Genomic DNA, 19,069 nt, shown 5'->3' with positions numbered 1-19,069 from the left:
GTAAATAAACTCGAAACAGCCCAACGGCCGCCCATCACACTGTCACTGGCCCGGCTTGCGTTCGTGAGTGGCAAGAAGAAGTGAGAAATGGTGTCGTGTAACCTTGAAAAAGAGTCCTCCAGCCTCAACCTCATTCCCGAACCACCTTATCCCCTCTTCCTCTCTCAAAAGGTGCAGATGACCAGCACATCGTACGCAACCTGTTGCTTCCCGTTCTGTGCGGGGGACATAAGTGGTGGTGGTAGTGGCTGGGAGAATAAATGTGACAACTGACAAGTAACAAGTAACAGTGAAGACCGAAGAAATCCTTTCCTCTTCCTGGAGTTGTATGTACACATACGATTACGGATTACACATGGGACATTACTTGCTGGATAAGACGCAGATTGTCCCCGATACGGGCCTCCACCCGACTTAGTTCAGGCTTGGCACTCCAGAAAGCGTGCGATTTTGCTTTTTCAAGTTGGAGGCTTTTCTTTTCATTTCGCTTTACTTTTGACTTTTCCATTGCTCTTTTCTGTATGTATGTACATACATACACCTGATTATGTGAATTCCCACGAGATAGTTTTGATTTCACCAGAGTCCTCCGGTAAGGTTGGAGGAGCCCTAACTCGGAGCATTGATTGCCTTGTCTTATCCCCCTGTCCTCTGACGCTGGTTATAACAACCTGAGGCTCAATTCAAGTGGAGTATCCATCAACTTTAACTGACAGAGGTCAAATGATATACACAGTAATAAGTATATGCTATATACGAAGTATCGACTATAGATTACAGATGCGAAAGGTACTAGTAAACGAGAAAGTGCACGGATTTACGGACAAGAGGGAAACAAACACACGAGAGATTCGCGAAATTAGTCCTACACACCATCTTCTATCGGTGCCTCGGAAGCATTTACTGACTTCCAGAACGAGGTTAGTCTTTCGGGAGGGGGTAAAACTATAAGAAACAGCCATTCACAATCCATTTGCTAATTTACCAGAGGGTATTAAATCCAATCAAACATAAGCCATTTTGCCCCATCCCATCTCGGTCTGAGTTTGCTACTCTCTTCTAGTCTCTTCGCCAGCATTCTCCAACTCGGGACATCAGGAACCCTCCAACTTTTCCAAAGTTGGGGCTAAACCTAGAGGTGCATGGATTCGATCTCTTTCTTTGTTATGAATCTTACTACTATGTATGTATGTATGTATTTCCTTCTCTAACTATGATTTATGATTTTATTCAATTCACCTTTTAAGAATAGCTCTGGGGGCCCGAGAGAAACGGTGTCATCCATGGCTCTCCGCTAATTGGTGCTAGTCGTGATCGATGCAGGGTGCATGGGTCTTCGCATCAAGCCGTACCCGCATCGGGTCCCACCCTTCAGCTCCTCGTTTAGATCGTCGCCCCGACTCTGGTGAAAGGAAATGATAGAGGAGCCAGATCAACCCTCCCATGTCCACTTCGATCTACTAGCATGAAGACAAGAACAGAGACCATCACTAAACTTCATCGAGTATATGGTTGTCCCCACCCCTCGCCTAGCACGAGTACATACGACTCCGTCCTGTACTATGTACATGCGGAGTAGTGTACAGTATTTCCTTTCCCCCGAATCATTAATCATGCTGAGGTTTGGGCCAATTTCACGCAAGGAGTACCTTCATTTGCCGCTGACGGCATCCGCGCAGCCTTGCCGTCATGCCGTTCCAGAAAGGTTTCACGGTTGAAATAGCGATCTTATGGTGGTGGAGTTGGTGGTAAAGAGGATTTGTTCCAACCCCTGGGCGGATCAAGTCGAGATCCTCTTTTCTTTTCTAGATTTGCTCTGCTAAAAGTGCCACTACCGGCCCCGGATCGACTAGGGGAGGTCGAGCACGCGAAGCCAGGATATACGGCATTAGGCCGAGCTTACTTTCCACACTGCAACTTATCACTTGCTTCTATTCCGAGCAAGATACATGTCTTTCACTACACTCTAGGTGTATATCTGAGCGGGAACCAAAAAAAAAAGAGTCTCACTGTAAAGTCAAATCATCGAAATCCCTCAACTCCTCCAAAATTGCCAGACTCCGTACTTCCGATGTTGATCCGGGCCTCGCGGATACGTCATGCGCAACAAAAGAAAAGAGAAAAAGGCCGGTGCGTCCGCCGTTTGAATATGGACCTCACCTTAGTTCATCTTAGTGTCCTTTAGAGCCTGCTGGCCGCCGAGTTCTGGCCCCCGTGGCTGGATCGCGCAGTCTGCGTCTGCACAGCAAACACATTATTAATCTGCACTGGGGCTGGTGGAGAAGGTTAGAGATTAGAAGATGGCCATACGGAGGAGAGAGTTGCTTTTTTGTTCGCATTCCGAGCGTTCCCAATGGGCTTTTTTTGGGGTGCGTTTTTTTTTTTCTCTCACTCTGTATTGATTTTCTCCCATTTCTTTTTCCAAACCCATTCTCGATGCCCACGGTCCAAACCTCCAGATGGGGTACCGTCGGGGGAAATCCTTCGATTTGCGGTAGATTTTCCGGGGCGCCGTGCTCCGTGTTGTTTTGGTTCAGCTCTTGGGCCTTCTCTGGCTTTGTTGCTGCACATCTGGTTCCCAGCAGGCCACGTTGGGAACTGGGGGCCGGGGTTCCCGCCCTTACTGCGTGCAGATCGCACTTGAGCTGTCGATGTTGGTGTTTCTGATATTTCTGGTGCTCTGGTCCCTGGGTATCGACATGCATATAGACTGAACGGGGACCCTACTACTGCTAGAATCGCTGATCGTAACCTCCGACATTGCTCGCTAATAGTTTACCGAGAGTAACTACTTCTTTCTTCCGTAACTAAGCTCTGTACAGTAGGCTGTTCCAGGCAATCACATTTATTAGGTAGAGTCGGCAATCGGTAAAGCTGATCTTCCATCGTGCAATCCATTCGCACTGGACTACGCCCGCTTCTACTAGCGATAGAGCCACTATTACTACTCCTGCTGGATGGTGGCGCATCCTCGGTCTACGGATTGTCGTTGTTACGGAGTGCTTCGGAATCAGGACAATAGCATGATCGACTACGAGGCTCCGCCCGTAATTTCAACTCACTGTGCCTGTACTGCTGTACATTATGTGTTGTGTGTATGCACCGCATTGAAGGGAAAGCCCGGCGGTGCATCGTTTCGAATACAACTCCATAGCAAAAGGTACTAAGTACTAATCTAGTGAATATGGTTCGGAAAGCCGATGGACCATGGAGTCAGTATAGACCGTCTCTACAAATGCATACTACATAGTTAGTCCATAGCAGTAGCTACTGCTAGTAAGCATACGGACTACGGAGTAAAACTAGACCAATTGATGCCGTGCCAATTTAATCTCATGTTGGTGCTTTTGGATGTCGGCGTCACCTCTCGTTTAGAGATCGACACTTCCCACTGAGCGCCATCGTTTTGTAATTCCCCCTCGGTTCATTCGACGCGGGAAATTGTACAGTATGATTGAATCTCCTCGGCCGAACTAGAAATTCACAAAGTAAACTTCATAGCGCCCGCACTTGCATCGACTCGAAATAAAGTTGTCATACCCTTGTCGTTGAGCACGGAGAAATCTCACCACCCCGGGGCCTCGGGAGGATCTGCCCCCCCGGAAAAGGCGCTCGCTCAACGGTCGAGCCTTTTCTTTTCTTTTCTTTTTCTTACTGTATTCAGATTGGGGTTTTAATGGACTCAGGATTTAGTCTACGCAGGGGCCAGGGGATTTCCTGACCATTTCCTTCGCGCTAAAGAATAACGGACGTTGGTTCGAGGTCCAGCCCGAGTCTTCCCTCCATCACATTCAAAAGCTTGCGCCGAAAAGGACGAGTCTAAGCTGAAGTGGGCAAGTCAAGGTTACTCTCGTTTGCTCGATCCTTTTTTCTTTTCTTTTTTTTTTACTGTTCATTTAGTGTGTTTGCTACTCTAGTTCCCTTTCGATATGCTCATTGGGCGGATCTGCCCGAATGAACGCGCAAGACTTCATCCTCAATGGCCACCCACCTTCCTTGGCCTTTTACCAACCTTGGAACTGCTACTTCGGACGGAGTCTTGCTTCAGCCCTGCTTTACAAGCTTCCAATTTTGCCCCTGATCATCTCTGTCCACGCCAAACATCAAAGAAATCGGGTGTTTCCACACGGCCCCACCATCCGAATCCGAAAAGTGGCCCACGAGCTCGACGGCGGAGGTGAGTGCCGAGAGACGCGATCGGATGGTACAGAGTCCATCGTGAATCTACCCACTTTGGCCCGAAGGTTGGCTAAGTCAGTGGTTTTGGAGAGATCATGGTTGATTGGGCGATTCCCACTCTATCGTAACCATCGCATCACTACCGTCTTGAAAAGAAAAGAAAAAAAAGAAAAAGTAAAAAAAGGGCGTAGGAAGGTTGACAGACCGCAAGTATTAACATTTACACCGATATTTCTCAAGCCACCGAGTTTGTGAGCCATCGTTCTCACGGGCGTTAACCTGCAGCGGGCAGCAGTAGCGTGTCGCGTGGCCCTCAGATGTTTCAGGATTCTGCCGCTGCATGATAGGCACATGCAGGCTAGTTGGGTTTGCAAGAGGAAGAAGTTGGAACCGTTTGATCGAAGTGAAGGGCGATTGCGATGGACCCGAATCGATTCGTCTCTGTACTATTCCTACGGTATACTGTACTCGGTGATGTCCACATTGGTCTGAGAGACAAAAGAACTCTCCACTGCATTCCACACTAACATAACTCGAAGTGCTACCACGTACTCCGTACTCCGTAGTTAACACTCTCGTCATACCTAGTGAATGCTCGGTCCTGCCGAGGCTAGTACGATGTAATACTAAACTGCACGCCTTACAATACGATCCTGTGCATAGTCTCACTGCTAAATCCTCTCTAGTGATTGTAGTCCTCGGCACGGTCAGTCATGACGCATTGAATAAACAAACGCTCAAAATAGATTAATGCCCGCTGTCTCCTTTCTCTGCTCCATGATGTTCCTGATAGTAGCGTCGGCTCTTGAAACGGCGCAGCCGATGAGCCTGACGTATCTCAGCACAAAATTGGAGATGAATAGCCCATCAATACCACTTCCAGATGCTGTCGTGATTGACTGAGACTAACCTACAGTAGGGGGATGCGGAGGATGGAACATAACCGATCCAAGCAATTCCAACCCCGCCGTCGATCATCGACAAGTCTGGTATCAGCTCCAGACAAAGAGGTCTTGAACCAGTCTGGTTGAGCTTGATGAGCAGATCCCACCCCTTGAGCCAATCCTGTAATGTACTTTTCTACATAAGACCGGGTATGAATGAATTGCAAAATAGGATTCAACAGACGGAAGACATGCCAATCCGGATAAATATGGCTATAACTCGCACCAGTCAGAATCCCGGCGGGTGATGTAAAACTTGCATTGATCTCCAGCGTCTCCCCGAGGTCAGACTCTGGCGAACCCTTTACCATGACACCGGATAGCACTAACAGGTCTGTAAATACAGTGTAATCTGTCTGAGTACGTCTTTGAATGGCTCTCGATCAATCAGGGTCTGATCCTGTCACGGAAATATCACCCAATGCGGAGACCTTAATGTCGATAAATCTTGGCACGGTTGCTCTGCTTCTCTCCTCAATATCAAAATCAAGCCTCTGATATCAAGATTGATCTCGTGTGCCCACCATCCCGACCACTCCCTTGCCTTGAAAACAAGATTGGTATTCACATCCGTCTGGTAATTGGATAGATGATAGCTGTCATGGCAGTACAATCAATGGTGGAAATAGGCCGCATGACACCGTGACGCGTTTCTCCACAGACCTCATTTTACAGTAGCCGGTTTCTCATCTTTGCGTATGTTTGCTAACGTGAATGAGCACGAGACGTGAGGGCGGGGATAGGAGGCTGCTACTAGTAACATTTTCGCGTTGCCCGTTTCGGGACTTGACACGTTCGCGATTAAACGTTTTGCCCTAGTCAGCTTGATATTTCAATTCCTGGTAACTATGTAATTATTGCCAACAAAACAGGTACCAATACTCTTACTCGATGGAACGAGGTATTTTTCTAGTGCATATTAAACTGAAGGGAAACATATCTTTATGGCGTTCACAGCCATAGTTGCCAGTGAAGACGCCATGTCCATATTAAGATGTACAATTCATGCCAGGGTGACTTTATTCACATTTTGGCCTCAAATTTGAAGATAAAACCCCTACCTCTAGATAATTAACCTTATACGTCTTGCTGTATTGGCCCGGTCTACGTGCTGCATTAGTTTAACTTGCAATACTCATGTAACATAGCACTATGCAATCAAACACACAATAGCTCCATTCTCAACTTTGGTCTACTAAACACCTGAGGCAAACTGAAAATCACAAACACCAAGATACCTGAAAACTTGGAAGAAGCAGGTTTTGAGGTAGAACGCCTCTTTCTTTCCCCTCATGACCTTCTTCCTCTTATGGTGGATGCGTGGTATTATGTATTGTATGTATTTGGTGATAGTATATTATTTGATAATTATAAAGAGGGTGAAATCACTATAAAAAAGCCTTTCCATGATTTCATTGGATGAACCTCATCTTCGTTTCTTTGTTCGACGCCCCTCCCACCTCCTCTTCCGCATGATACTACCCAAGTATCGCTCAGTCATCCAATCCAATCCAAGAAACCTCCCTCCATAACGCCCCCGTCGTCCTGAATTCCTAAACAGTATGTACCCTTATCCAGTATGTAAAAATCTATCCGAGTAATTCGGAATCTCCCGATGCGAACCAAATACCAGCCCAGATATCCGCAGACAAGCCGACGATCTCCGAGGAACGCAGATTCTATTGCCAACTAGGGGATGAAAGAAATGATGGTACTGGACAAAATCCTGTTTTCTGAGTGGCTTCAAGTACGAGCGAGACCCGCGAAGTCAGAATTGATCTCCTTTCTACGCTTCATTGGACGCCGTAGCTAGTCTAACACGTACTACAGTACAGTAAATTTGCGTGTGTTAAGTTTCTCGCGCGTAATTTGGACCAGGGTTGAGAGGACGGAGGAGAGTAAACCCTTCCAATACGCTGACAACCACTCCATACTATGCAGTGGTGTCAAATTGACAGTAGAATACCTGATCCATACATAGACTTGTCTTTGTTCTTGCTTAGAAATACTACGCTGTATAGTCTGTGGATTCTGGAACTGCTTAGCCTTCAACTGAACTGCCTCATTCTTTTGACCCGAGGGTGATACTAGTCAGAGGTGCTGCACGTTACATCTGAATAGACAAAGAAATAATTTACGCCATACATGCACCGGTACCTCTTCACTGAAGAGCGAATAATCAACGAACACAAAAGAAATGAATTGAGCAACCACTGCGTCATCAATCACCACACCTTATATTCAATCCTAATACTATATTCCATATCATTATAACACAAGGGAAAAGAGAAACTCGAAAATGCCATTCACCACGTCTCTCAATTCCAGATTGGACGGAACTCGAACACAAACAACGAATAACTAACAGGACAGCAGTACTTTGTAATGGATAATGGATCAGGGGTGTACTAGTAATTTAGTAATTTAGATTACGACCAGATAAACTGACGAACCCCTTTACCACACAGTAGTCTCGGCCCCCAAACCAACAAAAGAATCACCATCCTTCGTGAAAAGTACCGCGTAAGGGTCCAAGACAAGTGGGAATGTTTGCTCGCTTTTGGAATTGCGAGGTTGCGCTGCACAAATTGTGGCGCTGATGGATTGGTTCTGCAGATTGTGAAGCACCTCGTACGAGTGTTTCCCTTCTTGTCTCAATTTTTCGTTTCTCTTTCGGTGTCTTTCCTCTCCCCCCCTGGGGTGGTTGGAAGTTTTGAAGATGGTCGAATAAATCATGTTGCATAGCAAAGACTCGACTTGATCTCCATTCAAATACTCTGGATGTATGTACAATAGTTACTGATTGCTGAATGTGTGAGTGATCTGCTACTTGTCGTGACATCTAATTGCAAATTTGACTGCCTAAGTGCAGGAAAAGAAGCCCGGTGCTTTTTTTTTCTTAGACCGTCATCTAATTATCCGATTTTGAAGCAATAGTAGACTATTTCTCTGATTTAATGAGAAAAGAGGGCGTAAGACGAAAATATCAGAATGCGTATGTATGCATATGCAATCCACATCGTAAATAGACATCAATCACGCAAATAACATGGGCATGTTATTACACGCTGTCCGATCTAAAGCAGTCTTCTGAGAAATACAGACTGTCTATGATTGGAATGGCCGATGAGTTCTCTCGAGCAGATACATTTCATATTTCAGCGTCAGATGCCATGTATAATCTGTGTCATGCCCAAGAAATGCTTGTACCTCTTCAGCAAACCAGAAAGAATTATACTTCCTTTTATTTTATTTTATTTGATTTGATTTTTTTTTCCGAGAAAAATACTTCTTGACATATGACTGTGATGCTTGTTGAACCACAGAGAATCTTTCTAAATGAAACTGATCAAATACGTGACATGACTCAAGTATCAGAATACGAGACAACACACTATCATACCATCTCAGCTCTGCCCTGTATCAAGTTCACCCGGGTGAAGAAGAAGGGAAAAAAAGTGAAATGACTTCATGCCATGACTACAGCTGCAGATGAGTTCGAATTAAGCTGATCGTCACACAAAAGCTGAAATGATAGCTCGAGAAACATTTCCATTCCATCCCACTGAATTTCCAGTTTTCTATTCTAGTCCTGCTAGGCGTCCCAGGGGAAACCATTTTGATTCCTCTCTTTGTTTTCTCAGACAGCTGAATGGGTTGTGGGGAAAAAAGCAAATTGAATGAGTGGATGAGAATTATGTATGTGTCACTCGACTAAATGAGGATGATGAAGTGTGCCAGGGATGTTTTATTTTCTTTTTATTTTCGCTTTTGCTTTTGCTTTTTCAGGATACTTCTAGGCTATGCGAATTGTAAATATGGGGCTGGCTGTCTATGATACAAGTGACACAAGTCAACGCTGAAGGGTACACAGGACTGGGATCAGTAGGAAACAAGACATGTCGAGGCTCGTACGCTTGAGATTGCATGATCTTTTGGAGATGTTGTGGTTGAGAGGTTGTGAAGGTCCTCTGCACTCGTGTCGGAGGATGTCGTTAAGTTCATCAAATGAGAGAAGGCTTGAAGTGGATAGATTCCCTCTACGCTGGCGCAGCGGAAGGGCTAGCCCGCATTCTCTCGGACTCAGGAGTTGGCATCTGCAAGTGCGAGGGATGAGGTCGCACTGGAAGAGTGGGCTTCTGTTCTTCAATTGGTGGAGCCTCGATCTTCAATGGCTCACCCTCTTCTTCGTCTTCATCATCGCTGGATGATTCTTCGCCATGACGACCACGTCGGTGGTTCTCCTCCATGCGACGACGCTTCTCCTCGATGTGTTCTTTGTGACGGGCGTCTATGCGGAATTCAGTAAGTGACTGCTCATCCATTAAATTCCCAGAAGCCATTGACAGAAACTTACCTCTAATCTCTTGTGTCTTCAAAGCGTACATCTGGACCTCATCCTTTGACAAAACTCGCAGTACGATGACATAGTCCGACCGTTCCTCATATCGCTCGTTGCCGACATCCAGCGCCTCGGGGTTCACCAATCTTCGATCGATCTTCGTCCACCGTGCATCGGGTGGAATCCCCTTCTTGTTGGCATCCTTCAGAGGAGCCACTCCCTCCCTAATGGGATTAGGTTCCTCGGGGAAGCTCTCACGGGGAGGCTTCAGGATACTCTTGGGGGTAGCGGATTCGGGTTCCTTTTGAGCAGGCGGATCAACAGTAATGGGTTTGCGCAAATCATCTCTGTTGTCAGGAGATTGACGAGAGTCACTTGCGCGAGGGTCTTCCAGCCTGCGCTGCGACCGAGAGGGCCGATGATGAGAGCGGTCCCGTTGGTGGTGACGCCGAGATGATCGTTCATCAGCGCTGCTCGTATCCGTACTGCTGTGATGGCGACGAGGGGTCGCAGAAGGCTCATGTCGATACTTTCGGAGATCATCATCATCGGTGTATCCCTCCGTATCACTCTCTGAGTGACGTTCGGAGCGCCTGCGGTGTCGGCGGCGCTGGTGATCTCCAGGTTCGAGGTAGAGTTGCTTCTTGCTATCGGGACTCGATCGATCTGCTCCATTGAGGTCTCTAGCACTGTCCCGAGATGAATGCTTTGTAGCTTCGTAGTCGCGCTCCGGGTCATGTGAGCGTCTTGGATGGTTCCTTGACCGATGATCGTAATCCGACATATCAGAATAACCAGCACCCAGAGCGGCCGTACCTAGTCCAGCTGTGGTCAGAGCCATCTCGCCACTACCATTATGTGGACGTGGTGACCGGTCATCCCGAGAATAACGCTCCTGATCACGGTGCGGTCGGGCATGACGGGATCGGCGATATGGATCGTTCAGCGATTCATACCCATCATCTGATTCGTATTGTCTGGGAACCAGAGCACGGTCGTGGCCAGAAACCCTTGTCCGAGAGGAATCTCGGGTTCGTGAGGTCTCTCGGGTCCTCGAGGTATCTCTGTGAGTTCGCCCTTCGCGTTCAATCTTATCGAATCCCCAAGAGGTTGGGGGAGGGCCATGCTGACGCTCCTTGCGGGGCATATATTGAGGGTGCTCCTCCATCACATTCATGCTCAGAGGGCGATCCACAGAGGACCTGGCGGTGGGATGACGCGGCTTAACTGGGTAGTCGCGGTCGAATTGTTCTCGAGGGGTGGTGTAGGAGTATGCATCATATTTATCAATGTCATCACCTTTCTTCAGCCCATCGTAAGCTGGATACCGGCGGTACCCGGGCGGAGGGTGAACTCGATGTGAGTGATGGGAACGATGTCTGCCGCTGTCGCGGGGGTCAAGTCGACCCGTATCACTTGCATAGTCGACATTGCTATACACCCGACGGTGATGACCGTGGTGAGAAGGCGCTTGAACATAATGATGCCCAGATTCTGTAAGCAGAGGGCTGGCCACCCGACCTGCGGAGGCAGCTGGGCGAAGGTGAGAGCCCGAGGGAACGGCAACCCGCAGCGGGGGATTACTATGTAGATCCGTTGCAGATGTCGTGTTGCTTCGACTGCGATGCCGAGGCTGGCTTGGACTCTGCGGCTGAATGGCGTACTCGGTACGTCTTTTTGCGTGGCCATGGCCAGAATCTCTATATGTCTGCTGGGAGGTGGGATGGATATCGACCGTTGATCGATGTCTTGGCTGGTAGCGGTGGGTACCATAGCCCACGTCAGAGGGGTAATAGTAATCATCATAATAATCCAGATGGCGTCTGGAAGTATCGTAAGGTTCGTAAGAAGATGCAGACGGTATTTGAACCATTCCAGTAGATGCTCGCGGGCCCGTCAGGTGGCTTTTACCGCCGGTCGGTGATAGATTGCGATGATATCCCATGGTGGTTTGTCGCGGGATTGGGGTGGTCCAGAAACGCGGACGTGGAACTGGGCGCTGAAAGGCGACCGGAGTCGACTGGGTCGACTGGGTCGACGCCGGAGCAGGAGGAGGAGGCTGTAGAATCGGCATTAGGAACAGACTGGACTCTTTGATGACCGTGAATTCCGAGGTAGATCCATGAAGTACTCACTGGGTATGTTTCTTATTATGAAGTATAAGTAGTCCCCCCCAAACTGGCATCAGCAACGCCGAAGCGATGGGGCCGGCAAGGAGATGGAGCTACTGTCGGTAATCGAACAGACTTAAGATTAACAGGAGGGGGGGTGGACAGGGGGCGGAATGATCAATTCGATACGAGGAGAGATGAAGATGAGGTGGGGAGGGGGGCTTGAGGGCAAAAATGAGAGAAAAAGAAGTTTCGAAGGAGGAGAAGTTGAAACGAAAAAGAAAAGAAAAGCGAGTTTCGCATGACGCAAAGTGCCCCAGTGCTTCCCCCACTTGACAATTACAGTCCACTGTAATTGTACTTACTATCTTTATACTTGAGCAGCAGTATTTGCTAGATGTAATATTATATTTTGATTGTAGAGATTATGTATAAATCAATGATATTTACAATACTATATCTACAGTTATTCATCTTAGTCTCTTATGAATAGTATTCATCTTTATTGGTTTATGGCACAGAGTATGTGTACACTGCAAGTTGCAGTGGTTGTGTTGGGTTGTGTTGTGTTGAACGGTCCCACTCTGCCGGGCGAAGGTCGGGCACCACCAAAAGTCCACCCAAATCCACCGGGGCGGAGCATCTTTCAATGTTTGAATAATTTCAGCTGTGGAGTCAGTGATCGTATGATAGTAAATGTAGAAGATCCCATTATTTGCATTGTATATTCATGTGTGAGGAGTAATCATGCAGAGTAGGATGGTGTTTACATTTGTATACTTTAGTCCCATGGATCGGGATCTATATAAATGGTTATCATCCATGGATCACCACAACTTCCACTCAGCCACTCCATCCCCATCTCCCCATCTCCAGTTCATGCAATGCACCTCGTCCATCCGGGCAGTCTTCCAGAATTCCAGAATGTTTCCCTCTCATCCAATCTCAAATTCCCCTTTCTCTCCTTCTCCACTGAATCCAATCTCCCTCTCAATCCCACTCCCACTCCAAACTCCACCAGGAATTAACGGACCAACATCCCCGGACGACAATGCCCCGACAGAGACCCTCTTCGCAATTGAAGATCATCCGTCGTGATTCCAAGGTTTCTTCGGCTCTGCCCTGATCGACTTTGCCTTGCTTAGGTGCTCCCCACTCCGGGCCCAGCCGCCCCATTCCCGACATCACCATCCTACCACAGCATATTCCAAGAGACGCATGGTGCATCATTCCCGTCCCAGATCGAAAGGTGACACCCTTTGGCCGTTTCAAAATTGCTCGAGGTAGTAGTATTACTTCGATCTCCCCTGATACCCCTCCCCCTCCAACCCCTTTTGCTCCTCCGATGCTCCGGAGGAAGAATACATGACAAGCTCTGTATCAAAAACGAGAGCCCATCATCAACATCTACATCGACGACCCACGCGGGACGCGGGAGGAAAATCCCCGACAATGGGACTTGCAGCAACTAATCACTAGCTCGATCCGTCATCCCTAGCTTCGGGTCTGATGCTGCCTTAGACGGATGCCCTCCTGTAAAGCAAGCGTCATTGGCTACCAGGGTTCTCCGTCCATCTTCACTTCGACTTCTTCAAACCTAGGTATCAGTATATACGTTAGAAGGGCGATAATTATCTAGCCTGCTTCAAACCCTCGCCCTTACCCCCTCTTCGACTTACTCCCAAGAAATTGACATGTCCTCCTGTCGGAAGACAGTTAACTTTTTGCCTTTTCAACGCATGCGACTTGCACATGATTATGACGATATTCTAACCCCAGCCCACCACATATTCACCCCCCTCAAACCACAGCCCTAATTTGCACAGCCTGAATACCATCAGGTCGCGCGTTTGGGTGCGCGTCTACAACATGTATTACCAGTATCACCCTTCCTGCTCCTGTTGTCGCCGACACGCCGATGTTGTTGCTGCTTTGCACCTGGGTTCATGCATGTGTTGTTAATGGCCTAGGTGCGGCTAAGACTATGGTCTCCCCCGTAAGTCGGTGAATCGAATTTACAGACTATGAATCTACCACTGGCTCTTCATGCTTTGGGCTGAGAGATAGCCCGCTCAGCTGATTTCTTTAATCGGTAATTGAGGTGAGTAAGGGCGGCGGCTCCCTCGCCCATGCCCTGATGGGACTTTGTACTGCCACGATTGCAAGCGTGGACTCATGATACTGGATCGTTATAGGTTCCCTGGGTTAGGAAGGGCTCTTAACTTGAGGAGAGTTGAATGATGATGATGATGATGCCAAATGAAGAATTGCTGAGAATATAAAGTTCATGAGTTTTCATCGTTATCCTCTATCTATCTTCAAGGAAGATCTAAAGTCCACCATATTCAATATCTATATGACTTTGAGTTTTTTGCGATAGTACAATACATCGCTAGATATCCCTATTCAAGTTCTTTTCTTTCCATCTTAGCCAGCCAACATGGTTAAATTCTCTAAACCAAGCGCCACCCATCTAGCGGGTCATGAAATCCCACTCTACGCGGAACCAGACTGCCTCTCTGACACGGCCACTATTTTTCCAGATGATCGAAATCAAGAACAGAATATCACCGTCCAGGGCACTGGCGCACATATAAAGTCCAATCTCACCAAATTCTCAACATCCAATTATCCTTCTCAGGGGATGAGTGCTGCTGTCTGGATCTGTTGCCAGTCCAACGATGTGAATACTTTCGCTCTGGCTCCCGAGCGTTGCTCGGTCTGTGGCCACTTCAAATGTCTATATTGCAGTTGAACGGGAAGACCGTTTAGTGGTTCCACATCAACATGTCTTTAGAGAAGGGGCTTCGCATTGGAAATGAGTATCGGAACTAGGGTAGGATAGAGGCGTTACAGTCATTTTCATGGGGATTCAATATACGCTCCCCGGTACAAAAATCCTTGCCGAGGCCGTTGGTGGTACGCACTAGATTAGGAGCTCGTCTGTGTCTGGGTTTTCTTGGTTTAAATTGCTTGATATAACTATTGGGATTTCTTTTCTCTGTTGATCTTCCTTTATGTGACCTGTTTCAGTATCTTATTTTCGACTTGTTTTATTTTTCGGGGTTTTCTGTTTAAACGAATCTACCAAGATCGGCCGGTCATTTGTATGCAGAATGCATTATTTGTTATTTCCTAGTTAGTGTATTCATCAAATCATTTCTATACAATATACAGCTCAATCGTACTACTATCTATCAGATTCGTCGTATTCTCCTAGGATTCAATCTTCTTCAAGGTCATCTGTGTATACGCTTGAGCTACAAGATTACGAGTATCTATTCCTGGTCTAAGCATAAAGTTTCCCTCTACTAGACTAGTAAAGCCAACCTCTGCTATTATATCATGGCAAATTCTATACTGTATCAAACATCTAGAATCGGGTGGGGCGGTCACGTTATTCCCCCAGTAAGCCCGACCTTTCGGCTTTTAGAACGGATGAGACCAAAGACATAAGCAATCTTCAATTCCGCACCTCTCCTCGAAAATATCATCTTCAGGCATCTCAACCTCCGACTCTCTATTCGAGATGTCGTCAAATTCATCACTTCCCGAGAAACCCGAATTAGAAATCGCATATACACATATACCACCTTCAGAAGAGTCATCCCGCAAAGAATCATCTCACCAAACCATAATCTTCCTTCACGGCGGTGAATCTTGCCATCTTGAATTCTCTCACGTCACACCATTTCTCACCGATTATGATATCCTACTCGTCGATCTACCAGGACATTCAAGATCCAAGAACATACCATTTACCATGAAAAACGCCATAAACACACTCACAAACCTCATCAAAATAAAAGCTCAAACCGGCAAAGCGCATATCGTCGGGTTATCACTTGGCGGATTTATCGGACTAGAACTCGCACGGCAGTCGCCTGATCTACTACTAAGTCTATGGTGTACAGGCTGTGCGCCATTTACCGGGTATAGACAGTGGTTCATTTCTCATCCGCGGATTCTAAGTAGTATCGTTACGATGGCAGGTAAATTCGCCACAGAAAGGATATTCTGGGCTTCTTTTGGAGATGTACAACGCATCCCCGGACTTAGGGAGGAGGTTCAGAAGAATCAGAATCTATCTACGATGAGAGATGTTTTTACTGAACTTTCTTTGGTGACTCTGGATCGGTATTCGGAGATACGTGGTGTTAGAATAGCTATTGTTGCGGGTGGGAAGGGGGATAATGTTCAGGATACGATGGAAGCGGGACGATTACTTCGGAGTGGAAATCCGGAGTGTAGTGCGTTTGTGGTTAGGGATGCTATTCATTGGTGGTCTTTGCAACTTCCTGAGGTTTTTGCGAGGGGTGTTAGGGCTTGGATTGAAGGTTGTGATATGCCGGGTGTATATGAACCATTGCTTTCATCTGCTTTAGTTGGAGAGTCTTGATTCGGTGGTTACTAGCAGGTGCTAGTGGGAGTCTCAGCGTTGTTTATACACTTCAGAAATATCACATATAAATTATGAGATTATGATTTCTATGGCTTTCGCCACCTGCACCGCTGTGGTATACTTTTTTTTTTGCAATTATATCGAACCAGCATAGTCACTATGCTGGTTGTTCTATAACTTCAAGCATCATAATCTTGAATTTTGAATTACTCAGGCTTTTATCTCTAGCACGAACTTCAAGTTCGTACTATGAAGAAATATGTTCTTAGCATTCATCAAAATTCTTTTCTGTCGCCACAATCTGAGCTTCAAATGATGAACAACTCAACCACAGATACCAGCAATACCATCGCGGTGCTCCATGCTATAAAAAGCAGGATTCAGCATTATCTACTATCCATTGTCAATCTTGACCATCTACCCTAGCTCTTACTATTATTATAACCGAAACATTCCGACTTGCTTACTTGATATCTTCTCATTGCGGAAACATGAAACCGCCTCTCAGCCCTATGCGTGGGGCAACTGGAGTGGGGTCAACATGCACAAGTTGGGGCTGTACCTATGTATTCAGGTACAGGTGGGACAGTGTTGGATTACAAGTACTATTTCACTTTGTTATTTTGGTTATTTGGGGGCGGTTTATCAGCCCTGCACATTTTATACATAGCCTGAATAATGGATACGAGACGCTGGAAGCTCAAGGTTCAGGGTTTGGTATGTTTCTATTATTGGATGCGCAGTGCGCTCTATGCATGAACAGTTCAGGTTCTATGCTCGTTGCTTCTGCCACTCTGTTTAGAATTCGGGCGTTCATTCCCATTCTCAGGCGGAGGCAAGAACCCTGCCTCCTGCTTCAATCGTGTAACCACAGGGCCTAGGGCGAATTCGCTTTCTTGACTGCTGTGATCGGCACATGGGCTCTGCTTTATCGGGAGCAGCCAATCGGCAATGCTATACCCCATGATTTGTTGCAAGTTTTTGAATGGACTGCCGAGACTGAAGGGGTTCTCGCCGGGTTGAGTGTGGAGAATAGCGAAGACGTGGCGCTCCGCGATGGGTAATTCTAGCGGTAAACTGACAGTGGGGAAAGTAGGAGCCAAAGCAGAACCCGGGGTGAAAAGTTGCGCCGATACATGTCCAGGGATACGGATGGCCAAGGTCCAAACCACGGACTGACGGTTGAGGTTTTCGATGGTGGTTAGGTTTAATGCAGCGAGTTGGAGAGAGGTTAAGGACATCCCCGCAGTAAAGAAGCCAAAGAGACCGCTCCTACAAGTTATCAGAACGAAATTTTTGTAAAGAGCACGATGTACTTACAGTCCGATGCAAACACACCAGTGTGCGTTAACGTTGCCAGTCTGGTAGAAGTCAGAAGAGGTTATCACAGATGTGAGACTTGACAGGTCACTCACATCATGCTTCAGCTGAGCAGTGAAATATGCAAAAACTATAAGGGCGAAGGTACAAAATGTAGCCGTATAAAAGACGAATTGTATGAAGAATTTGAAGGATGTTTCCGACACCACACCTCCAACCCTGGAACAAGAAAAATCAGCAATCGAACGGAACTTTCGGGGATAGCATTCATACCAAGGGCAGAAATGATCCATCTTGCGAACGCAACGATCAAGCTCGCGGCAGTGATGCGATCGATCTACCTTGAACTGGCAACAAGTGGAGCAATACGCTGGTCGTCCGTCCTCTTGACAAACATATACATCTTTCGTATAAAAATCCTCCAAACCAAGGGATTCCTCGTCATGAGCTCTCCCTGAGCGATTACTGGCGACTCCCTGTCCCAGGTCGACCGGTGCATCGACTTTCTCCGCATCACGCGCTTGTCCCGAATTGCGCCGGCGTTGTCGTCGCTTCTTGTGTGATTGCTTCGAGTCTTCTGCCGCGTCCGCCTGCAAACGCTCGGCACCAAGAGGAAGAAAACCCGGATCTCGAATTACGCTGTACAGTAGGCGAAGGTATGTCGTAAGGAGGACAATTAGAAGGAAGTAATAAATAGCTATAATGGCGGCGCCTGCGCCGACTCGAGGACTGCGATTATAGGAGGGTAATGGACGGAGAAGATAATCAACTAGAGAAAAGGGTTAGCTGTGGGAAAGGATAGTGAAAATAAAGTAACCTATTTCTCCAGGCAGATTAATAACTGACTGCATAGTGGTTTCGTGATGGCGTAACTGGCGTAGATGACGATTCCGAGTAGCACGGGCGGGATGATTCTCGAGACCGCTAGGTTGACGCGCTTTTGCGCGTTGGTGTTTGGGGCCACCATGGAAAAGTTCTGCCTCGTACGGATCACGCCGAGAAATACATGGACACGAGAGATAGGAGGAGAGTAGATGGGAAGAGGAGAAGAGGGAAAGAGGAAGTGTTGAAGAGGAGAAAAAAAGAAAGAAGTTGAGGAGCCAAATTGGGCTGAGCAGATCAGATCGGAAATTCACAGGGAAACTGCGACCCCCCAGACTGACGTAATCGCATATACCGGTAGTCCGTTGGAACTGACTATAAATTAGTATTTATATAGGAATATTGAATAGAAGAGAATCATTATAATCTATAAGTTAGATGTATATAATTGCATTGTCGTCCATTCAGATCCATAAAAACAACAGTTCCTCAATGGTAGTTCTCATTGTAGATATGCCCGACCGGGCCAATCGACTCCAGCAAATATCCTCACCATCACCTTTGACTAACAATGGCCATCTCCAGGACAAAGTATCACATACTTGATACATCAATGATTAAGAATGACACGACTTTGAAAATCAAACAGAACAGCATGGTTGCACAGCAGGAAATATTCCACAAATTGAGCTGAAAATGAAATTTGTAAAATACTAAATCGAAAAGAACGGATTAGAATAAGATTAAACAACCAATGAATTGAAAGAATTGAAAAGAACATCATGAGCCTACATCATCAATGACTTACTCCTTAGGCAACAGAGGGCTTAGCCGCGACACCTGACTAGATCAAGGTTAAAGAAGTATGACTCTTCGTTCGACTCATCGCATAACACGACCTACCAGAATCCAGAATTCCAAGGCACAACCGGGCGAAGCAGGGTAAAAT

At 46.8% G+C, this 19,069-nt stretch overlaps 4 protein-coding genes across 4 annotated transcripts; 1 reads left to right on the top strand and 3 right to left on the bottom strand.

Moving 5' to 3' along the window:
- Positions 1-2,161: 2,161 nt before the first annotated feature.
- N7469_002583 (uncharacterized protein) lies at positions 2,162-2,705 on the bottom strand (the record flags this gene model as incomplete). Its single annotated transcript, XM_056641503.1, has 2 exons — positions 2,162-2,238; positions 2,393-2,705. The coding sequence occupies 2 exons, from the start codon at positions 2,703-2,705 to the stop codon at positions 2,162-2,164; spliced, it is 390 nt and encodes a 129-aa protein (XP_056503997.1).
- A 6,458-nt stretch (positions 2,706-9,163) lies between these two features.
- N7469_002582 (uncharacterized protein) lies at positions 9,164-11,539 on the bottom strand (the record flags this gene model as incomplete). The annotated part of the gene is made up of 1 exon (XM_056641502.1): positions 9,164-11,539. One exon carries the CDS (start codon positions 11,537-11,539, stop codon positions 9,164-9,166), a length of 2,376 nt encoding a protein of 791 aa, XP_056503996.1.
- A 2,477-nt stretch (positions 11,540-14,016) lies between these two features.
- On the top strand, positions 14,017-14,331 carry N7469_002581 (uncharacterized protein; the record flags this gene model as incomplete). Its single annotated transcript, XM_056641501.1, has 1 exon — positions 14,017-14,331. The coding sequence occupies one exon, from the start codon at positions 14,017-14,019 to the stop codon at positions 14,329-14,331; it is 315 nt and encodes a 104-aa protein (XP_056503995.1).
- Positions 14,332-16,742: 2,411 nt separating this feature from the next.
- N7469_002580 (DHHC family palmitoyltransferase) lies at positions 16,743-18,265 on the bottom strand (the record flags this gene model as incomplete). The annotated part of the gene is made up of 5 exons (XM_056641500.1): positions 16,743-17,250; positions 17,299-17,339; positions 17,394-17,517; positions 17,572-18,067; positions 18,145-18,265. 5 exons carry the CDS (start codon positions 18,263-18,265, stop codon positions 16,743-16,745), a joined length of 1,290 nt encoding a protein of 429 aa, XP_056503994.1.
- Positions 18,266-19,069: the final 804 nt, after the last annotated feature.

This window comes from Penicillium citrinum (assembly GCF_028827155.1).
Source record: "Penicillium citrinum strain IBT 23319 chromosome Unknown utg000002l:1.0-3833315.0:1.0-3834789.0, whole genome shotgun sequence".
NCBI lineage: Eukaryota > Fungi > Ascomycota > Eurotiomycetes > Eurotiales > Aspergillaceae > Penicillium > Penicillium citrinum.
The sequence above is the reverse complement of the archived record's forward strand: the minus strand, read 5'-3'. Positions and strand labels throughout refer to the sequence as shown.